Source organism: Scyliorhinus torazame, chromosome 8, assembly GCF_047496885.1.
Source record: "Scyliorhinus torazame isolate Kashiwa2021f chromosome 8, sScyTor2.1, whole genome shotgun sequence".
Classification (NCBI taxonomy): domain Eukaryota; kingdom Metazoa; phylum Chordata; class Chondrichthyes; order Carcharhiniformes; family Scyliorhinidae; genus Scyliorhinus; species Scyliorhinus torazame.
Genome location: NC_092714.1, coordinates 138,738,732 through 138,762,439, shown reverse-complemented (window position 1 = coordinate 138,762,439; position 23,708 = coordinate 138,738,732). Strand labels below are relative to the sequence as shown.

At 48.9% G+C, this 23,708-nt stretch overlaps 1 protein-coding gene across 2 annotated transcripts in view; it reads left to right on the top strand.

The window, feature by feature from the left end:
* The window catches only part of rb1 (retinoblastoma 1), a 416,864-nt gene that overhangs the window by 57,631 nt on the left and 335,525 nt on the right, over window positions 1–23,708 (top strand). For both annotated transcript variants that reach the window (XM_072514261.1, XM_072514260.1), the window contains one exon: window positions 20,806–20,893. In XM_072514261.1, the coding sequence (XP_072370362.1) occupies window positions 20,806–20,893 (88 nt within the window). The remainder of the gene's footprint in view (window positions 1–20,805; window positions 20,894–23,708) is intronic.

The window sequence follows — 23,708 nt, the reverse complement described above, 5'->3', positions numbered from 1 at the left end:
AGGGACTTTCGTTACTTGGGGATCCAGATAGCCAAGAATTGGGGTACATTGCATAGGTTAAATTTAACGCGATTGGTGGAACAAATGGAGGAGGACTTCAAGAGATGGGACATGGTATCCCTGTCACTGGCAGGGAGGGTGCAGGCAGTTAAAATGGTTGTCCTCCCGAGATTCCTCTTTGTGTTTCAGTGCCTCCCGGTGGTGATCACGAAGGCTTTTTTCAAAAGGATCGAGTATCATGAGTTTTGTGTGGGCCGGGAAGACCCCGAGAGTGAGGAAGGGATTCTTACAGCGTAGTAGGGATAGGGGGGGGCTGGCACTACCGAGCCTAAGTGAGTACTACTGGGCCGCCAATATCTCAATGGTGAGTAAGTGGATGGGGGAAGAGGAGGGAGCGGCGTGGAAGAGATTGGAGAGGGCGTCCTGTAGGGGGACTAGCCTACAAGCTATGGTGACGGCCCCATTGCCGTTCTCATCGAAGAAATACACCACAAGCCCGGTGGTGGTGGCGACTTTGAAAATTTGGGGACAGTGGAGACGGCATAGGGGAAAGACGGGAGCCTTGGTGGGGTCCCCGATAAGAAACAACCATAGGTTTGCCCCGGGGAGAATGGATGGGGGATTTGGAATATGGCAAAGAGCAGGAGTAACGCAACTGAAAGATCTGTTTGTGGATGGGAAGTTCGCAAGTCTGGGAGCGCTGACCGAGAAATATGGGTTGCCCCAAGGGAATGCATTCCGGTATATGCAACTGAGGGCTTTTGCGAGGCAGCAGGTGAGGGAATTCCCGCAGCTCCCGACGCATGAGGTGCAGGACAGAGTAATCTCAAAGACATGGGTGGGGGACGGTAAGGTGTCAGATATATATAGGGAAATGAGGGACGAGGGGGAGATTATGGTAGATGAGCTGAAAGGGAAATGGGAAGAAGAGCTGGGGGAGGAGATTGAGGAGGGGCTGTGGGCTGATGCCCTAAGTAGGGTAAACTCATCGTCCTCGTGTGCCAGGCTAAGCCTGATTCAATTTAAGGTGTTACACAGGGCGCATATGACTGGAGCACGGCTCAGTAAATTTTTGGGGGTAGAGGATAGGTGTGCGAGATGCTCGAGAAGCCCAGCGAATCACACCCACATGTTCTGGTCATGTCCGGCACTACAGGGGTTCTGGGTGGGGGTGACAAAGGTGCTTTCGAAAGTAGTGGGGGTCCAGGTCGAACCAAGCTAGGGGTTCGCTATATTTGGGGTTGCACAAGAGCCGGGAGTGCAGGAGGCGAGAGAGGCCGATGTTTTTGCCTTTGCGTCCCTAGTAGCCCGGCGTAGGATACTGTTGATGTGGAAGGAAGCCAAGCCCCCGGGAGTGGAGACCTGGATAAATGACATGGCAGGGTTTATAAAGCTGGAACGGATTAAGATCGTCCTAAGGGGATCGGCTCAAGGGTTCACCAGGCGGTGGCAACCGTTCGTCGAATACCTCACAGAAAGATAGAGGGAATGGAAAAGAAGAAGGCAGCAGCAGCAGCCCAGGGGGGAGGGGGGGGGGGGTGGCGAGGAACCAGAAGGAGTCTCAGGGTTATTAATATATATGTATAATATGTATAGGTCGTTGCTATAAATAATTGTATATTGGATTGTTAAACCATATTTTTGGAGAGTGTTCATCTGAGACAAGGCAGTTGCCATTTAGTTTTAGTTTTCGTTTTTGTTATATATTATTTATTCTTTGTTTAGAAAACAGGTCATTGTTATTTATACTGTTATATTATTGTGTAAAGGATACACAATGTACTGTGATGGTCGACCAAAAATTTTCAATAAAATATTCTTAAAAAAAAAGAGGATGTGGGGTGGGGTGGGGGAAGTGACGTCTGGCAGGGGGTCACCGCGTTAGCAAACGATAGTTGGAGAGTGAACGGAAGTGTGGTGGGCGCAGGGCCAGTTGGTCCGCACAGGATCTGAGTGCACGACCAGGGACCCCGTCAGGACCTGTCGCTTTCCGAGGGTTCACTTTCAAGAAGGCCGGTCTGACTTTGGAAGCTATGATGGTAGGTATTGGAGTGTCCGAAGCTGCTGGGGCAGTTGACAACGCTTTGATGATTTCCTGCTTCAACCGAGCATAGAATACATTGAGTTCATCGGGGAGGGATGAGCAGCTGCCGGTGATTCTAATCGGCTTTGCTTTGTACCTTGTTATTTTGTTTACGCTTTGCCACAACTGACAAGAGACCACGACGTTAGTCTGTGACTCTAGCTTAGTCTACCATTGTCTCTTGGCATCCCTGATGGCTTTGCCAATCCACCTAGCCTGCACATCTTTGGGTTGTAGGTGCGAAACCCACGCAAACACGGGGAGAATGTGCAAACTCCACACGGACAGTGACCCAGAGCCGGGTTCGAACCTGGGACCTCGGCACCGTGAGGCAGCAGGGTTAACCCACTGCGCCACCGTGATGTCCTATTTCTTTAATAGGTCAGGGTCGCCTCAGACCTGGTCTTCCGTAGAGAGCGAATCTCACGATTAAACTAGGGTTTCCAATTGGGGAACATATGCACTACCTTCTTTGGCATGCAGTCTTCTACATGCTTGCTGATGAAGTCTGTGACAGTGAAGGAGTGTTGGCATACTCGTTTAGGTTGGCCACTGAGTTCTTAAATATGGACCACTCCACTGACTCCAAGCAGTTGCGTTGGGGCTGTTGTGTTGCCTTGGACCAGCATTGCGCCACCTTCTTAACCTGATTCTCCCACTTAAGTTTCTGCTTGTATACCAGGAGAAAGAGCATTGTCTTACTGTCCTATGATCCGATTTTCCGAAGTACAGTTGGGGGACGGATCGGTAGGCGCCCTTGATGTTTGTGTAGCAGTGGTTGAGAATGTTGGCGCCCCTGGTGGGACAGGAGATGTGCTGGTGGAATTTTGACAGTACAGTCTTGAGGTTGGCCTGGTTGAAGTCCTCGGCCATGATGAACAAGGCCTCTGGATATTCTGATTTACTGTTATTTACAGCGGTGTACATTTCAAGCGCCGCCTTCACTTCTACCTGGGGTGGGATGTAGACCGCTGTGATAATGGCGGAAGTGAACTCCCATGGAAGGTAGTATGGGCAGGTATTCCAGGTCCGGGGAGCAGCAGTTTGCCAGGGTTCCCTCATCCGAGCACCAGGAGGAGTTGATGAGGAGTCAAACCCCTCCAACCTTTCCTTTGCCTGTTGACGCCGTGCAGTCCATCAGGTGTATTGCAAAGCCGTCAGGTTGTATGGCACAGTTCGGTGAGGTAGGGGTGAGCCATGTCTCCATGAAACAGAGCACACAGCAGTCTCTTGCTTGTCTCTGAGAGGTAAGTCTAGCTTTAAGCTCGTCCGGCTTGTGTTCGATCGCTTGGACTTTTGCCAGGCGTGTGCTGGGGAGAGGAGAACTGCTTCTACCTTGAGGGTCCAGTGACTTCTCCTGTGTTCTCTCTGAAATGCCCCACCTGACAGGAACCAATCGCTGTCGATTGTCGGGAAGAATACTGTCCCTGGCCAATCCATTGGCCACCAACCAATCAAAACAAACCCCTCCAATCACTGGGTGCCATAGAGTCTGGGCGCTTCTGCCCAAAATACAAAACCTTATAACACAGTGTACTATTTATATACTTTGAGTTCCTCACTTTCTCTGCTCGATTTAAAGGTATGTCTCCGTTAACAGTCCATGGATCATAAACGAGAAAGACAAAATGAAAGAAATAGGGACTAAGGAAATCAACAGGAAGGGCCCTTATTGCCGCAGAAAGCCCTCATTGCTGCAGAAGGCTTTGGAGGCCAAGTGATTGAGTGTCTTTAAGACAGAGATAGATTGGTGTTTAATAATAAATGGACCAGGGGTTACGGGAGAAGGCAGGAAAATGGGGATGGGGAACATATCAGCCATGATTGAATAGCAGAGCAGACTCGATGGACTTAATGGCCTAATTCTGCTCCTCTATCTTTTGGTCTTATGGACTAAGAAAATGTGTGTGGCGGGTACGTGTCGTGGTGCGTGGATGGGTGGGTACATGTGTCACGGTGTGTGGGTGGGCGGGTACATGCGTCAAGGTGCATGGTTGGGCGGGTACATGTATCGTGGTGGGTGGGTAGATGTGTTGTGGTGCGAATGTGTGGCGGGTGCATACGTGAACAGTTTTGGTCCCCTTATCTAAGGCAAGATATATTGTATTGGAGGTAGTCATGAAGGTTCATGAGGTTGCAGCTGCGTATGGAGGGGTTTTTCTTCCGAAGAGATGTTAAGTAGATTGGGCCTGTGCTCATTGGAGTTCAGAAGAATGAGAGGTGAGCTTATTGAGATATATTAGATTATCAGGCAGGTTGACAGGGTAGATGCTGAGAGGCGAGCCTAGGACCAGACGACAAAATTTCAGAATAAGGGGTCGCCCATTTAAGTAGAGGTAAGGAGGAATTTCTTCTCTGAGGGTAGTGAATCTGTGGAATTCTTACCACAGAGAGCTGTAGAGACTGGGTCGTTAAGTATGTTCAAGGCTGAGATTGATTTTTTAATCAGTAAAGGAGTTAAGTGTTATGGGGATAAGGCGAGAAGGTGGAGTTGAGGATTATGTCAGCCGTGATCTCATTGAATGGCGGAGCAGAGCCAATGGGCCGAATGGCCTACTTCTGCTCCTACGTCTTATGGTGTGTTGGGTTTGTGTGTGTTTGGGTATCTGTGTCATGGTGCATTTGTGGGTGGGTGGGTATGTCATGGGTGGCTATCTGTGGCACGGTGAGAGTGTGGATGGGTATATGTGCCGTGATGCGGTGTGTGGGTATATGTGTTGTGTGTGTCTGTATGCATTTAGAAAACATATAAATGCTGATGATGTACACATGCCGAACTCTTCTTCCATTGCCTCAGTCTTCGTGCAATTTATTTTGGCAGGCATCCTCCCTGTTCAATGGACCCTTTCACCCGCCTCCACTATTCTCCCTCTATCTGGAATCCATCCCTCTGGCCTCCCACCTGCTCTTGATTTTGTCATTGAGAACTGTTGCCGCAACATTGGCCGTCTCAATTCCTCTGCCCTTCTCACCCACTCTAACCTGTCGCCTTCTGAACTAGCTGCACTCCGTTCTGTTAGGTCCAACTTGACCTTGTGATAAAACCTGCTGACAAGAGTGGAAAGGTGGTGCCGTGGTTGTCTGTCATACTGACCTCTACCTTGCAGATGCTGAACACTAATTCTCAGATACTTCCTCCTACCTCCCCCTGGACCATGACCCCAAACTGACCATCAAGCCATTGTTTCCAGGACTGTCACTGACCTCAAGGCCTCTAGAAATCTTCCCTCCGCAACCTCATAGACCCCAACACCGCACAGCCCGTTTCAACCTCCTTCCCAGAATCCACAAACAGTGCTGCCCTGCTGGACCTATCGTTTTAGCCTATTCCTGCGCCAGGGACTTTATTTCTTCCTATCTTGACTCCATCCTGTCTACCCTTATCCAGTTTCTTCCCAGCTACATTTGTGATTCCTCTAGGGCAACACGGTTGCACAGTGGTTAGTACAGTTCCTTCACAGCTCCAGGATCCCAGGTTCGATTCCCGGCCTGGGTCACTGTATGTGCGGAGTCTGCATATTCTCCCCATGTCTGCATGGGTTTCCTCCGGGTGCCCCGGTTTCCTCCCACAGTCCAAAGATGTGCAGGTTAGCCATGCTAAATTGCCCTTAGTATCCAAAAATAGGGTAGGCGGAGTTACTGGGTTATGGAGATGGGGGTGGAGGTGTGGGCTTAATTGGGGTGCCCTTTCCAAGGGCCGGTGCAGACTCGATGGGCTTAATGGCCTCCTCCTGCACTGTAAATTGTATGATTCTCTGATGCCCTACGTTATATCGACATTTTCCATTTTCTGGCCCTAACTGCATTCTCTTCACTATGGATGTCTAATTCATCTACACCTCCAACCAACACCAGGATGGTCTAAGGGCTGTCCGTTACTTCCTTAGAGGAGACCCGAAAATTCCTGTCCACCACCACTCTCCTCCACCTGGCTGATCTTGTTCTGTCACTAAATAATTTATCTGTTAACATGTCTCACTTCTTGCAAATAAAAGGTGTGGCTGTGGATACCCCCATGGGCCCCAGTTATGTCTGCCATTTTGTTGGTTATGTGGAACACTCCTTGTTCCAGTCTTACTCAGACCCACTCCCGCACTTTCCGTTATGTTGATGACTATGTTGGTGCCGTTTCATGCTCTTGTCTGGACCTGGAAAAATGTATCGACTTTGCTTCCAATTTCCACCCTTCGTTCACCTTGAAGATGGTATCTAGCATGGCTGGAGGGGATCTGTGATTGCCGCATATGGGAGCGATGGGGGATATTTTGGCTATCCCGAAGTGTTGTCTCAGCTGGATCCACGTTCTCAGCATGGCCGCTACCACTGGGCTCGTTGTGTACCTTGTTGAGGAGGATGGGAGTGCTGCTGTGGCCAGGGCTTGGAGGGTCGTTCCTTTACAGGATGCCTCCTCCATTTGTACCCAATCTGTGTCGGGTTCTTGTACCCATCCTCTCACTCTTTCTGCCGTTGCTGCCCAGTGGTAGTATTGTAGGTTTGGTAAGGCCAAGCCCCCTTTGATTTCCCTTCTTTGCAGTGTCTGTTTGAGAATTCTCGGGTTCTTACCCCCCCACACAAAAACGCTATGATTAGACTGTCCATGTTTTGGAAAAAGGCCTTGGGGATGAAGATCGGTATGGATCTAAACAAGAACCCAAACTCTTTCAGTATTTGCAGTATTGCCGTCAGTCATTTTTCCTCAACTGAGATTTTCCCCCCCTGTAATGACCGGGCACTCAACCGGTTTCGACCTATTTCCCACACCTCTTGCCTCACTCCTTCCCCTCCCTCCCAGAACCACGACAGGGTGCCTCTTGTCCTCACTTTCTACCCCACCAACCTCCGCATTCAAAGGATCATCTTCTGCCATTTCCACCAACTCCAACATGATGCCACCATGAAACACACCTTCCCCTCACCCTCCCTGTCAGCACTCCACAGGAACTTCTCCTTTCGTGACAACCTGGTCCACTCCTCCATCACACCCGACTCCCCATTCCCTTCCCACGGCACCTTCCCTTGCAATTGCAGAAGGTGCAACCCTGGCCCTTTACACCCCCCCCCCCCCCCCCCCCCCCCCCCCCCACACTCACACACACAACCCATTCGTGGCTCCAAACATTCCTTTCATGCAGCATCTCACTTGCACCTCCATCAATTTAAACATAGAACATGGAAAATACAGCACAGAACAGGCCCTTCGGCCCACGATGTTGTGCCGAATTTTTGTCCTAGGTTAAGAACAAATCAATCTACACTCCATCGTTCTACCGTAATCCATGTACCTATCCAATAGCTGCTTGGAGGTCCCCAATGTTTCCGACTCAACTACTTGATTTTAATTTGGTCTATTATATTTGCTGCTCCCAATGCGGTCTCCTCTACATTGGCGAGACTAAATGGAAACTAGGTGGCCGCTTTGCGGAAAATCCCCACTTGTCTGCAGGTTTGTTACACATTTGTTGCAACCTCTTCCAGTTACAGTTTGGTATCTGACAGATTTTCCTCTTCTATCAGTTCTGATGAAGAGCCAAATAGACTTGAAACATTGATGGTCTTCTCTTTCACTACAGATGCTGCCAGACCTACTGAGTTTTTACAGCATTCTCTGTTTGTTTCAGATTCCAACATCTGCAGTATTTTGCTTATTTTAACCTAAAATGGTAACTGTTATTTGAGAACAATTACTTCACTTCAGTCATCAAATTAGTCTCAAGCCACGTTCTTTCAGTAATTTTATCTTTTGTAATTACTTTGTTTCTTTCCTGGTTTTGGAGAATATCTGTTAATGCTGGAGTCCAATTTGACTATTTTAGCAAATGCTAGCAAATAATCCTCTGTGTTTTAAGCATTGTCAACCAATTTAAGATTGTTAGTTAGGTTCGCAATGTTCTGCATGTTTTGTTTACTGGAAACCATGTAAATCAATACACAAGGTTTTGTTCTCTGAAGACAGACAGAACATGTACACACATTCAGCCGAACAACATTAGTGATAGCCATTCACTGGTTCAATTCTCAGGATGGTGCCTTGACTAATCAGAATCAAAGTGCCTGATTTAAGTTTTAAACAATGCTTGGCAATTAAATGTCAGTCACCATTAAAAGGTGCATTCTCCCTGGCAATGCCTCTACTGATCAGAGTCCACTTACTAACCAATCAGCACACTTTTTGCAGACAGTATAAATTTGATGCTTCCCTTGGATTTCTATTCATGTAATTGTCCTGATGAGTGCACAATGAAAAACTTTGACAAATATAACTTATTTTTTCAGCAACACCCAAGTTGTGTACTACCAAATTACTATTTATAGAAGACTTACTTCCTGATAGCATAAATACAATAAAGTCCAGGTATTAATGATCAAAGACACATCTGATATTGTGCGATTGAATTGCTCGATCGCCTCCCAAGCATTTTTGATGGTTTTACAACATTATTTGCAATAAGCAATTGCCATCGTCCACTTTCCTGAATCAGAATTTCAAGACAGATTCCATCCAGTCGCTGAATTGAGAATATTATGTAGAAATCAAAATAATTTTCTGGGTATTGTCCACTTTATATATTTATATATATATATGTATATTTTATGTATATTGCGGTTCACTTGAATGGGGATGAGAAAAATATCAGCCATGATTGAATTGTGAGCAGACTTGATGGGCCAAGTGGTCTAATTCTGCTTCTACGTCTCATGGTCTTATGGAGTAGTGGTTAGGAGAGCACTGATGAAGTTCAACATTGGACTAGATCATATGTGTACTTCATGGGCTCAGATAACACATTGCATAAGGTTGCTACTGGACATGGTTATTTGAATTTAGCAGTCAAGGATGAACAATACGTAGTGTTATTTATTTATACCAAAAATGCTTCACTCTGAGTTGTTATCGAGTCAGCCTCCGGCGGTTCAGGAAAAACAGAAATATTCAGTTACATTAGTTTCTTTTTCAACCGAAGCATACCCCACATACTAAACTTCAATCCAAATCAGTCCATTTCACGGGAGAGTCTTATATAGAGATAATATTTCATGGCTTAATGCAGTATTGTGGTTCTGTTCACTGTTTTGCCATTTCCTGAAGGGAAGAAAGCTATCCTTGCTGCAAGAGCGAAAAATAACTTGGGCAGTGCCATGATACTGATGTCAAAATGGACATAAGGGGCGCGATTCTGCGAGCCCCGCGCCGGGCCGGAGAATCGGCGCAACCGCGCCACACCCCAATGCCGGCGCGCGATTCTCCGAGATGCGGAGAATTGGCGCCATTTGCGCCGGTCGCAGGCCGCTGTACGAGGCTGGGCCACCGATTCTCCGACCTGAATGGGCCGAGCGGCCATGCGGAAACGGCAGAGTCCCGCCGGCGCCGTTCACCCCTGGTCGCTGCCGGCAGGAACTCTGCGCGAAAGGTCGAGGGCGGCCTGTGGGGTGGGGAAAAGCGCTCCTTCTCCGATGGGGTCTAACCGGGGCTCACCGATTGGCAGCCAGGCCTACTTTGTTCCGCTTCCGGCCCCAGAAACCCCGCACCAAGTTGTGTCGGGGCCGGAGCGTTGAAGAAGTCACCCGCGCATGCACGGGTTGGCGCGGCTCAACTGCGCATGCATGAGGTGGTGCGGCGCCCATTTGGCGCCGGGAAGGGAGGCTGGAGCGGCATGAACCACTACAGCGCCGTGCTGGCCCCCTGTGGGGTACAGAATCTGTAGTCCCATTTCGCGACGTCGTGAAACGCGACGGCATTCACGACAGCGCGAACACTTAGTCTCCATTTTGGAGAATCGCGCCCAAGGTTTTCATTTTAGTTAATTTGTTATAAATAGTCCATGTTCAGTAATTTATGTTTAAATATTTTTAAAAGTTTTTTTAAAAAATTGTTTTTAGTGAATTTTTAACAGATAATAACAACAAATAAGAAATAATTACATAGTGCAATAATACCCACACATGAACCAGGAACAGAAAGCAGCAACATTAATATCAACTCCAACAACTATAATACTACCCAGAATAATCACCTCCCATCCCCTCCCAACCTCCCCTTCCCCCTTACCCTTCCCTTAACAGCTAACGGTGATCAGCTCTTTAAAGTGCAAAATGAACGGCTGCCATCTACGATAGAACCTGACTTTCTCGAGGTACCAGAATTCCATTAGATCACTCAGCTATGCAGCAACACTGGATAGCATCGCCTGCCTCCACCTCAGCAGTATTCATCCCAGTGCCAACAGCAATGCAAATGCCAGAGCATTTGCCCCTGCCCCTATTCCAAAAGTAGTGACTAATGGGCAGGATTCTAAGTCAAGCTTTAGGATTGCCGATATGGTGCTGAAAAAGGACCTCCAATAGCCCACCAATTTGGGGCAAGACCAAAACATGTGCCTCCTTGAGCACCGCTCATATTTATCCTCGACCTCTTCGAAGAATCTACTCATCCTGAACTTGATGAATGTGTCCGAAACACATCCTTAAGTTGTAACAAGCTTAGCCTTGCACGGGATGATGTAAGATTTGCCCTACGGAGGGACTTACTCCGTACCTCTTCCTCTAAATTGGGCCCTAGCTCCTCCTCCTACTTGACCTTTACCTCATCCACCGAAACTTGCTCTTCTCGCATAACCTGCCTATAAATCCCAGACTGTGTTGCCCTCTACCGACCCCGTACATGAATTGATCCTTTCCAGCAGGGTGGATGGCAGTGCCACCGGAAAAGCCGGAAGCGCTCGCTTGACAAATCTTGCATCTGAAAATATCTAAACCCTTCTGGTCTCCCAAACTCTGCCTTTTCCTTCAGTTCTTCCGAACACGCAAACTGTTACTCCAAGAACAAATCCTTCACCCTCTCTAGTCCCTTATCTTTAAATCTCCTGAATTCAGCATCCAATTTCACTGGCTCAAATAAATTTCTCCTACAGATTGTGGCTCACATTGACATTGCGCTTAGCTTGAAATGCTGACACAATTGTCGCCATATTTTTAACGTGAAGATTACCACCAAATTCCCAGAATATTTTGCTGGTGAAAAAGGTAAGGATGCTGTTACGAGGGCCTCCAGACCTGATAATCTACATGACTCCGACTCCATCTGTATCCAACTAACTTCCTGATCCCCAACCCCACCCCAGCACTTTCTCTGCATTGGCTGCACAGTAATAATGCAGCAAATTTGGCAGCGCCAACCCTCCCACCAACCTCTCTCTCTGTAAGACCCCCTCTCCGGAACCAAGGTGTTTTTCTCGCCCATATATAACCCACTATGAGCTGCTCCACTTCCCAGAAAAAGATTACGGCAGAAAAACTGGAAGGCATTGAAATACACAAACCGCAGCAAGATGTTTATATTAATAGTGTGAACATGATCCGCCAGTGATAGTGGATGACCCATCTTTGTAAGTTCTCTCTGACTCTATTCCACAGGCTTGTGAAATTCAATTTATGGAGTCATGTCCAGTCTTGAGCCACCAGCACCCCAAAATAGCGTAAATTGTTTTCCTCCAGACAAAATGGGACTTCCCTTAACATCACACCTCCCTCGGAAGACTAACTACTGACACCCTAAAGCCTGTCCACCATCTACAAGGCACAAGTCAAGAGTGTAATGGAATACTCTCCACTTGCCTGAATGAGTGTAGCTCCATCAACAATCAAGAAGCATGACACCATCCAGGACAAAGCAGCCCGCTTGATTGCTTCCCCTTCCACAAACATTCAAACCCTCCGACGAACATTGGCAGCCGTGTGTACCACCTACAAGATGCACTGCAGTAACTCACCAAGGTTCCTTAGACAGCATCTTCTAAACCCACGACCATCTAGAAGGATAAGAGCAGCAGATACCTGGGAACCCCACCACCTGGAGGTTTGCCTCCAAATCACTCACCACCCTTACTTGGAGCCAACTAGAGAACAGGCCATCCTAAATCGGGACTGTGTAATGAGAACGGTATCATTGGCAATCTAGTTGTGCACGACCCTTTGGGGATGAGCGACCATAATATGATAGAATTTTTCATCAAAATGGAGAGTGAAGTAGTTGATTCTGAGACTAGGTTCCTGAATTTTAACAAAGGAAGCGGATAAAAGGAGGGCATGAGTTGGCTATGATCGATTGGGGAATGTTACTTAAAGGGATGACAGTGGATATGCAATGGCAAACATTCAAAGAGCGCATGGAGGAGCTGCAACAATTGTTGATCTCTGTGTGGCATTTTGTGAGAGCCACAGAGAATCCAGCACGAGTTTGTCGAATCGAAAGAAATAACTTTATTTGCAATTAAATATATACAACAGCAGCAGTACTCTACCACTGCTCCCTCCTGTCTAGCTGGTTCCACACTAGCCAGACAGGTGACTCTGCTAATGATTTCTCCGCCCTCCTCATTGAGGGAGCTCATACTCACTAAGGATTGTGGGATAGGCAATAGTCCCCAGCCAGTAGTAATCAGGCAGGTTATAACATGACACAAAAGTAAAATGGGAAAGGTGGTTAATCCATAGTTTCTAAGGCAAATTAGGGATAGTATTCAATCCAAGGAAGGATCATATAAATTGGCCAAGAAAACCAACAGATCTGAGGATTGTTTACAATTCAGCAAAGAAGGACCGAGGGATTGATTACGAAAGGGAAAATAGACTACGAAAATAAGCTTGCAGGGAAAATAAAAATTGACTGTAAAAGATTCTTTTTTTAAAAAAATTAAGGTTTTCACAGAATATCAGTAACAAAATGAAAAAGGAACCCAACAGGTACAAAAGTGTCCAAAAAAGCAACCCTCCATACCCCCCTCCCCCCTGTACATACATAATAAATTAACACCCCGACTTAATACAAAGCAAACATAGCAAATATATACACCCCCTCAGACCGCTCAGTGTAAATAAACAAAAACAAAAATAAAGACCAATGTCTACCGTTCTGCCAGGAAGTCTAAGAACGGTTGCCACCGCCGAAAGAACCCTTGTACCGACCCTCTCAAGGCGAATTTCACCCTCTCCAAGTTAATAAACCCTGCCATATTGTTGATCCAGGATTCCACGCATGGGGGCCTCGCATCCTTCCATTGAAGAAGAATCCTCCGCCGGGCTACCAGGGACGCAAAGGCCAGAATACCAGCCAATTTCGCCTCCTGCACTCCCGGCTCCTCTGCCACCCCAAATATTGCGAGCCCCCAGCCCGGCTTGACCCTGGAACCTACCACCCTCGACACTGTCCTCGCTACGCCCCTCCAAAATTCCTCCAGTGCTGGGCATGCCCAGAACATATGGGTGTGATTCGCTGGGCTCCCCAAGCACCTAACACACCTGTCCCCGCCCCCAAAGGTCCGGCTCATCCTTGTCCAGGTCATGTGTGCCCTGTGCAGCACCTTAAACTGTATGAGGCTGAGCCTCGCGAACGAAGAGGAAGAGTTCAACCTCCCTAGGGCATCTGCCCACGTCCCTTCCTCGATCTCCTCTCCCAACCCCCCCTCCCACTTACCTTTCACCTCCACCACCGAGGCCTCCTCCTCCTGCATCACCTGGTAAGTTTCCGAGATCCCCCCCCCCCCCCCCCCGCCCGAGAGCACCCTGTCCTGTACTGCGTGACAGCAGCCGCGGGAATTCCACCACCTGCCGTCTGGCAAACGCCCTTACCTGTAAGTACCTGAAGGTGTTCCCAGGGGGGAGCCCATACTTCTCCTCCAGCTCACCCAGGCTTGCGAACTTCCCGTCCACAAACAGGTCTCCCAACCTTCGTATACCTGCCCTGTGCCACCCCGAAAACCCTCCATCTGTTCTCCCTGGGACGAACTGGTGGTTCCCCCGTATTGGGGTCCACACCGAGGCTCCAACTTGCCGCCCCCACTGCCCCCACATTTTGAGGGCCGCCACCACCGGGCTCGTGGTATACCTCCTTAGAGGGAGCGGCAGCGGTGCCGTTGCCAGCGCTCCCAGATTCGTACCCACACAGGACGCCATCTCCAGCCTCTTCCATGCAGCCCCCTCGTCGCATTGGCGGCCCAGTAGTACCCACAGAGGTTGGGCAGCGCCAGCCCCCACCCCTACCTCTACTCCGCTCCAGGAACACCCTTCTCACCCTCGGAGTCCCTCGCGCCCACACAAACCCCATTATGCTCCTGTTGACCCGCCTAAAAAAGGCCTTCGGGATAAACACGGGGAGGCACTGGAACAGGAACAAAAACCTTGGGAGCACCGTCATTTTGACTGACTGCACCCTACCCGCCAAGGACAGCGGCAACGCGTCCCACCTCTTGAACTCCTCCTCCATTTGCTCCACCAGCCTTGTGAAATTAAGCCTATGCAGGGCCCCCCAGCTCCTGGCCACCTGGAACCCCAAATACCTGAAGCTCCTCTCCGCCCTTTTTAGTGGGAGCTCGCCAATCCCCCTCTCCTGGTCCCCTGGGTGAACCACGAACAGCTCGCTCTTCCCCATGTTGAGCTTGTAGCCCGAGAAATCCCCGAATTCCCTGAGGATCCTCATTACCTCCGGCATTCCCCCCACTAGGTCCGCCACCTGTAGCAGCAAGCCGTCCGCATAGAGCGACACCCTATGCTCCTCCCCACCCCGCACCAACCCCCTCCAGTTCCTTGACTCCCTCAGTGCCATAGCCAGGGGTTCAATCGCCAGTGCGAAGAGCGGGGGGGTCAGGGGACACCCCTGCCTCGTCCCTCGGTGCAACCAAAAGTACTCAGACCTCCTCCTGTTCGTGGTCACACTCGCCATTGGGAGCTCATACAACAACCTAACCCACCTGACAAACCCCTCCCCAAACCCAAACCTCTTCAGCACCTCCCACAGGTACCCCCACTCTACCCTATCGAAGGCTTTCTCAGCGTCCATCGCCACCACTATCTCCGCCTCACCCTCCCTTGCCGGCATCATGATAACGTTCAGAAGCCTCCGCACATTCGTGTTCAACTGCCTCCCCTTCACGAACTCCGTCTGGTTTTCGTGGTTGACCTGCGGCACACAATCCTCAATCCTCGTGGCTAAGACCTTCGCCAGCACCTTGGCATCTACGTTTAGCAACGAAATCGGCCTGTAAGACCCACACTGCAGGGGATCCTTGTCCCGCTTCAGGATCAAGGAGATCAGTGCCCGGGACATCGTCGGGGGTAAAGCCCCCCCCCTCCCTTGCCTCATTCAAGGTCCTAACTAACCGGGCCCAACAGGTCCATATATTTTTCATAGAATTCGACCGGGAAACCGTCCGGCCCCGGTGCCTTCCCCGCCTGCATGCTTCCTATCCCTTTGATCAGCTCCGCCAGCCCAATCGGGGCCCCCAATCCCGCCACCAGTCCCTCCTCCACCTTCGGAAACCTCAATTGGTCCAGATAGTGGCCCTTCCTCCTCCAGTGGGGGTTCAGACCGATACAATTCCTCATAAAAGCCCCTGAAGACCCCATTGATGCCAACCCTACTCCGCACCACACCCCCTCCCCTGTCCTTAACACCCCCGATCTCCCTAGCTGCGTCCTGCTTCCGAAGCTGATGCGCCAGCATCGGCTTGCCTCTTCCCCATACTCCTAAATCGCCCCCTGGGCCTTCCTCCACTGCACCTCCGCCTTCCTGGTGGTCACCAGGTCGAATTCGGCCTGGAGGCTGCGCCTCTTCCTCAACAGTCCTTCCTCAGGCACCTCCGCATACCTCCTGTCTACCCTCACCATCTCCCCCACCAGTCTCTCCCTCTTCCTCTGCTCCCTCCTCTCCTTGTGGGCCCTAATGGAGATCAGCTCTCCCCTAACCACTGCCTTCAGCGCCTCCCATACCATCCCCACTCGGACCTCCCCGTTATCGTTGGCCTCCAGGTACCTCTCAATGCTTCCTCGGACCTGCTCACTCACCTCCTCGTCCCACCTCCAAGCGCCACAACGGGCGCTGGTCCCTCTCCACCCCCAGCTCTTAAGTCCACCCAATGTGGGGCGTGATCCGAAATGGCTATCGCCGAGCACTCGGTATCCTTTACTCTCGCTATCAGCACCCTGCTCAGAATGAAAAAGTCGATCCGGGAATAAGCCTTATGGACATGTGAGAAGAATGAAAATTCCTGAGCCCCCGGTCTTGCAAATCTCCAAGGGTCCATTCCTCCCATCTGGTCCATAAACCCCCTCAGCACCTTAGCCGCCGCCGGCTTCCTACCCGTCCTCGACCTGGAGCGATCCAGTGCCGGATCCAACACCGTGTTAAAGTCTCCCCCTATTATCAGGCCCCCCACTTCCAAGTCTGGGATCCGACCCAACATGCACCGCATAAAACCCGCATCGTCCCAGTTCGGGGCATACACATTGACCAGTACCACCCTCTCTCCCTGCAGCTTACCACTTACCATTACATACCTACCGCCCTTGTCTGCCACAATGCTCGACGCCTCGAACGACTCCTTTCCCACCAAGATCGCCACCCCTCGATTTTTGCCATCCACCCCCGAATGAAACACCTGGCCTACCCACCCTTTCCTCAATCTTACCTGGTCTGCCACCTTTAGGTGTGTCTCCTGGAGCATAACTACATCCGTCTTCAGTCCCTTCAGGTGCGCGAACACGCGGGCCCGCTTGACCGGCCCGTTCAGTCCCCTTACATTCCAGGTTATCAGCCGGATCAGGGGGTTACCCCCCCCCCCCCTCCACCACCGACTAGTCATAACTCCTCCTCGGCCAGCCACGCGCCCGCACCCCACGCCCATCCCGTTCCCAACGGCGGCAGACCCCCCATCTCGACTCCACCTCCCCCTTCCATCCCAAGCGCGGGAAACAACCCTCGCTTCCCCGGCCCTGCCCCCTCCAGTCTTCAGCGCGGGAAAAAGCCCGCGCTTTCCACCTACCTGGCCCCGCCACCTCTGACGCAGCTCCTTTTACAGGCCCAGTCCCCTCACCCCCGACTCGGGCCTCCCCCTCCCCCGCAGGGCCCCATATCACTGCCGGCCATCCACCCCTGTTCCATTTGCTTATCCCCCTCCAAGAGCCCCCCCGAAACCCAACCAAAACAGTGCCCAACCCGCCCTAACCACCCTCACCGAACCAGAAAGAAAAAAACAAGGGCAAAGGACCCCCACCTCAAAAAGTAACAGATCAACCGCAATCCCCAAAAGCCCACCCCGACCCTCAATCTGTGTCCAACTTCTCGGACTGAACAAAGGCCCACGCCTCCTCCAGAGATTCAAAATAATGGTGCCGGTCCTTGTAGGTGACCCACAGCCACGCCGGGTGCAACATGCCAAACTTCACCCCCTTTCTGTGCAGCACCGCCTTCGTTCGATTGTACCCGGCCCTCCTCTTCGCCACCTCCACACTCCAGTCCTGGTATATTCGAACCTCCGCGTTCTCCCACCTGCTGCTCCTCTCCTCCTTCATAGAATTTACAATAGAATTTACAGTGCAGAAGGAGGCCATTCGGCCCATCGGGTCTGCACTTATTCTTGGAAAGAGAACCCTACCCAAGGTCAACACCTCCACCCTATCCCCATAATCCAGTAACCCCACCCAGCACTAAGGGCAATTTTGGACACTAAGGGCAATTTATCATGGCCAATCCACCTGACCTGCCCATCTTTGGACTGTGGGAGGAACCCGGAGCACCCGGAGCAAACCCAAGCACACACGGGGAGGATGTGCAGACTCCGCACAGACAGTGACCCAAGCCGGAATCGAACCTGGGACCCTGGAGCTGTGAAGCAATTGTGCTGTCCACAATGCTACCGTGCTGCCCTACCTGAGCCCGTTCTTGGCCCACCTGAGCACACACTCCCAATCAGCGAACAGATGAAACCGCACCAGCACCGCCCGCGGAGGCTCGTTAGCCTTGGGCCTCCTCACCAGCACTCTATGGGCCCCTTCCAGCTCCAGGGGCCCCTGGAAGGACCCCGCTCCCATCAGTGAGTTCAACATGGTGACCACATAGGCCCTCACATCCGGCCCCTCCAGCCCCTCCGGGAGGCCCAGAATCCACAAGTTCTTCTGCCTCGACCGATTCTCCATCTCCTCGAACCGTTCCTGCCATTTCTTGTGGTGCGCCTCCACCTTTACCGCAAGGCCTAAGATCTCGTCCTCGTTGTCGGAGATCTTTTGTCGGGCCTCGCGGATCGCCACCTCCTGGGCCGCCTGTGTCTCCAGCAGCTTATCGATAGAAGACTTCATTGGCTCAAGCAGGTCCGCTTTAATCTCCCTGAAACAGTGCTGAATAACCTCCTGCGCCCACTGCATCCACGCTGCCTGGTCCCCGCCCGCCGCCATTTTGTTGTTCTTCCCTCGCACCTTCTTCGGGTCTGCCACCACTTTTTTCGTTGTCCCGCTCCTGGTAAAAGCCATATACTGTCGGGGAAGTATTGTACTCTCCTTCCCACAGCGGGAAACATTGAAAAAATTCCCTTGGGGACCCTGAAAAGAGCCCAAAAGTCTTTTCTTTGCGGGAGCTGCCGAATGTGTGACTTAGCTCCACATAGCCGCAACCGGAAGCCGACTGTAAAAGATTCTACAGGTACGTGAGGAGAAAAAGATTGGTGAAGACAAATGTAGGTACCTTACAGTCAGAAACAGGAGAGTGTATTAATAATAATAATCTTTTATTGTCGCAAGTATGAAGTTACTGTGAAAAGCCCCTAGTCGCCACATTCCGGCGCCTGTTTGGGTAAGCTGGTACGGGAATTGTAGGGGACAAAGAAAGGTTGGACAACTAAATAAATACTCTTCAGAAATGAGGACACAAATCAGATACCAGAAATGTTGGGGAATTCAGGGCTTAGTGAGAAGGAGGAACTGAAGGTGATCAATATCAGTAGAGAAATGGTGTTGGGAAATTTGATGGGATTGAAGGCTGATGAATCCCCAGGGCCTGATAATCTACATCCCATGGTACTGAAGGAGGTGACTCTAGAAATAGTGGATGCACTGGTGGTGATCTTCCAGGATTCTATAGACTGCGGAACAATTCCTGCAGATTGGAGGGTGGCTAATATAACTCCACTATATGAAAAGGGAGGTAGAGAGAAAGAAGGGAATTATAGATTGGAAGCATGACGTCAGTAGTGGGGAAAATTCTAGAATCTATTATCAAAGATTTTGTAGCAGAGTATTTAGAAAACAGTGGCAGGATCGGACAGAGTCAGCATGGATTTTGAAGGAGAAATCATGCTAACAAATCTACTGGAATTCGAGGATGTAACTAGTAGAATTGATGAAAGGGGATGTGGATGTGGTGTATTTGGACTATCAGAAGGATTTTAACAAAGTCCCGCATCAAAGATTAACGGGTAAAATTAAAGCGCATAGGATTGTGGGTAGTGTATTGAGATGGAAAGAAAACTGGTTAGCAGACAGGAAACAAAGAGTAGGAATTAACGGGTCTTTTTCAAATTGCCAGGCAGTGACTAGTGGGGTACCGAAGGGATCGATGCTGGGACCCCAGTTATTCGCAATATATATTAATAATTTGGATGAGGGAACAAAATGTGATATCTCCAGATTTACAGTTGACACCAAGTTGGATGGGAAGGTGAACTGTGAGAAGGATGCAGAGATCCTTCAGTGTAATTTGGACAAGGTGTGTGAGGTGGGAAAATGAATGGCAGATGCCGTATAATTTGGATATATGCAAGTTATCCACTTTGGTAGCAAAAATAAGAAGGCAGACTATTATCTGAATGCCCATAAATTAGGAGAGGGGAACGTGCAACGAGACTTGGGTGTCCTTGTGCACGAGTCACTGAAAGTAAGCATGCAGGTATAGCAGGTGGTAAAGAAGGCAAATGGTATGCTGGCCTTCATTGCGAGAGGATTCGAGTACAGGAGCAGGGATGTCTTGCTGCAATTATACAGGGCCTTGGTGAGGCCACACCTGGAATATTGTGTGCTGTTTTGGTCTCCTTATCTGAGGAAGGATGTTCTTGCTATAGAGGGAGTGCAGCGAAGGTTTACCAGACTGATTCCTGGGATGGCAGGACTGATGTACGAGGAGAGATTGAATTGGTTAGGATTGTATTCACTGGAGTTCAGAAAAATGAGGGGGGATCTCATAGAAAACTATAAAATGTTAATAGGACTGGACAGGGTGGATGCAGGAAGGATGTTCCCAATGATGGGTGTGTCTAGAATCACGGGTCACAGTCTGAGGATCAATATTTAGGACAAAGGTGAGGAGCCTGTGGAATTTGTTATCACAGGAAGTAGCTGATTCCAAAACATTGTATGATTTCAAGAAGAAAGTCAGATATAGCACTTTGGGCGAAGGGGCTGAAAGGATGTGTGGGAAAGCAGGGTTAGGCTATTGAGTTGGATGATCAGCCATAATGAATGGTGGAGCGGGCTTAAAGGGCAGAATGGCCTACTCCTATGTTTTATATGTTTCTAGGTCCCTGGCACTGAGAGGCAGCAGTGTTAACAGTGCGATCCACTGTGTCAACGTGCCACCCTCCAAGTGATCAATTAAAGTTTTTATTTTTATGATACCAACCACTTTTGTCTGTTCCATACCCTTCTTTCTATTTCGTATGTTGTGTAAAGTAATCCATCAAACAGTAGCTGTGGCAAGAAATCTTTCTTTCTATAAAGGAATCTCAATGAATTTCTTAAATAGCTGTGGTAGAGATCAGCTAGGATAACACGTTTAAGGAAATTTGAGGTGAGGAAATTACAGGATGTGATTAGATGTGTAGAATTGTTTACTTGATGATGTCATTGTGATTTCAGTACTCTTTGTGCAAGAGTTGTTTAATGTATCAGTCTGTTTTCCCATGCAGGACTGCAATGAACACCATCCAACAGTTACAGATGATTTTAAATACAGCTGATGACAAACCTTCAAATACCCTTGAAGCGTATTTTCATGTAAGTAGATGTTGGAATGAGGTTGAAAAAGCTCTGAAAAGACGGGCAGCACGATGGCGCAGTGGTTAGCACTGCTGCCTCACGGCGCCGAGGTCCCAGTTCGATCCCGGCTCTGGGTCACTGTCTGTGTGGAGTTTGCACATTCTCCCCATGTTTGCATGGGTTTTGCCTCCACAACCCAAAGATGTGCAGGCTAGGTGGATTGGCCACACTAAATTGCCCCTTAATTGGAGAAAATGAATTGGGTGCTCTAAATTTATTTTTTAAAAAGCTCTGAAAAGTCAAATTTTCCTCTTCATTGCAAATAAAAGCAAAAAACATTGTAATATAATCAATTATACCATATGATACTATAAGTAGAAGTAGAATCCCTACTCAGCAAAAGGAGGCCATTTCACCCATTGAGTCATGCACCGACCCACTGAAAGAGCACCTTTTCTAGACCCATGCCCCCACCGTATCCATGTAACCCTACATAACTTTTTGGACACTAATGGGCAATTTAGCATGGTCAATCCACCTAACCTGCACATCTTTGGACTGTGGGAGGTAACCAGAGCACCCAGAGGAAACTGATGCAGACACGGGGAAAATGTGCAAAGTCCACTGTCACCCAAGGCCGGAATTGAACCCAGGTCCCTGGCGCTTTGAGGCAGCAGTGCTAACCACAGTGCCACCATTATCAGCTGCAATGTTGACGTGTTATGTTATCATTTCTGTAGGCTACAAGGCTGCCTAAATCGATGGAAATTGGTGATAAACTGGAGAATTCTCAGTGCATTGGATGTCAAATATATTGAATTATTTTGTAATTAATAGAAAACAGGGCCTGGATTCTCCGCTGGCGGGATGCTCCGTTTTGCCGGCAGCCCGGGGGTTTCCCCACAGCGTGGGATGCCCCACAATGGGAAACCCCATTGACCAGCTGGCATGACAGAGCATCCCACTGGCGGGGTGAAACAGAAATGTGGCGCAGCGGGGCGGAGAATCCAGCCCCCTACGTAGTTAGTGACAGGATTGGTGAATAATGTACTTTGTGCGAATCTAGCCTTTAAGAAAAACATTCTTTTTTAAAATACATTTAGAGTGCCCAATTCATTTTTTACAATTAAGGGGCACTTTTAGCGTGTTCAATTCACCTACCTTGCACATCTTTGGGTTGTGGGGGCGAAACCCACGCAAACACTGGGAGAATGTGCAAACTCCACACAGACAGTGACCCAGAGCCGGGATCGAACCTGGGACCTAGGCGGCGTGAGACTGCAGTGCTACCACTGCGCCACCGTGCTGCCCTAAGAAAAACATTCTTTGTCAATTTTGCAGTTGTGCCATTAAGAATGTCATATATCTGCACCATATGTCTTTAGAACAATTATCTTGCAAGGTGAAGACTTTATGGCTAAATTCTGCTTTTATAGATAAAATTTAATATTTATAATATAATCTTTATTGTCACAAGTAGGCTTACATTATCACTGCAATGAAGTTACTGTGAAAAGCTCCTAGTCGCCACGTTCCGGCGACTGTTCGGGTCCACAGAGGGGCAATTCAAAATGTCCAAATTACCTAACTGCACGCCTTTCAGGACCCTGATCTCACCCTGGACTTAACTCCACCATCCTGCTTGTTTTCCATAACCCTTCGACCCATTACCAATTAAAAATCTGTCGAATTCCTCCTCAAATTTACTCACTGTCCTAGCGTCCACCGTGCTCTGGGGTAGCGAATTCCACAGATTCACAACCCTTTGGGAGAAGCAGTTTCTCCTCAACTCTGTTTTGAATTTGCTGCCTCTTATCCTAAGACTAAGACCTCTTGTTCTAGAATGCCCCACAAGAGGAAGCATCCACTCCACGTCACTCTTTCAATGATAATGGGTTAAACTATGTCTGGTAAAATATAGATGTTACACAACATTATACATATTTTTATGTTAATACTTTAAAAATATTACCATTACTTCATCTTGCTGCATTTTTATTTCATAAAAATTGCAGCTTTCAAGAAACCTGTGCAATTGTGGTGAATTACTTCATAGTTACTTCATTATTTGTCTTGGTGGATATTGGTCCAGGTTTTATGGTTGTAATCATGCCATCATTAACTGATAGAAACTTCTGTCGTCTTCATATGGGCAGTTAAATGCAGAAATGCAGAAGTTGCTGTGAATGAACCCCCCCCATCCTCTGCAAAGATGGAAATCAATTAGAAATTGCTGAACTAGCATGCACGTCCTCTTTTTACATTATTATTCTTGCTGTAACATTTCTGGGGGAGAGGAAATATTACGCCTTGTTAAAGAAAATATAATTGGATTTTTTTCACTGCTGAGGAACTTCTCTGGCTACAGAAAACATAGTTTCTATTTGTGAAATTTCAATTTTCTCCATTCCATGACAAAAATTGCCAAGACGTCTTTAAAAGTTTGAAATTTGTTTGCTATTCCAGTTTCTACTGAATCCCAGGTGCATGTTTCAATCCTTATATAGTTTTCTTTAAACATTATGAAAAATGAATGATGAAACCTGCTTATGTCCTGGCTTGATGTCTGAAAGTTGATGACAGCACTGCAGGTCACCAGATTCTCTACAGTTGACACTAAAGTGAAATTAATGCCAGAAAAGATAAAGTTCACACTGCATACCCCCCGGCGGCTTAATTCACTTTAAAGAAGTTAATAAACGGCTTCCACCTCTGGATGACCCCCTCCTACGCTCCCCATAAGGCAGATTTAACCTTTTCTAAGTGCAGGAATTTTGCTAGGTTGCTCACCCATACCCCTGCCTTTGACATCTCCCGGGTCCCCGCAGCTTAA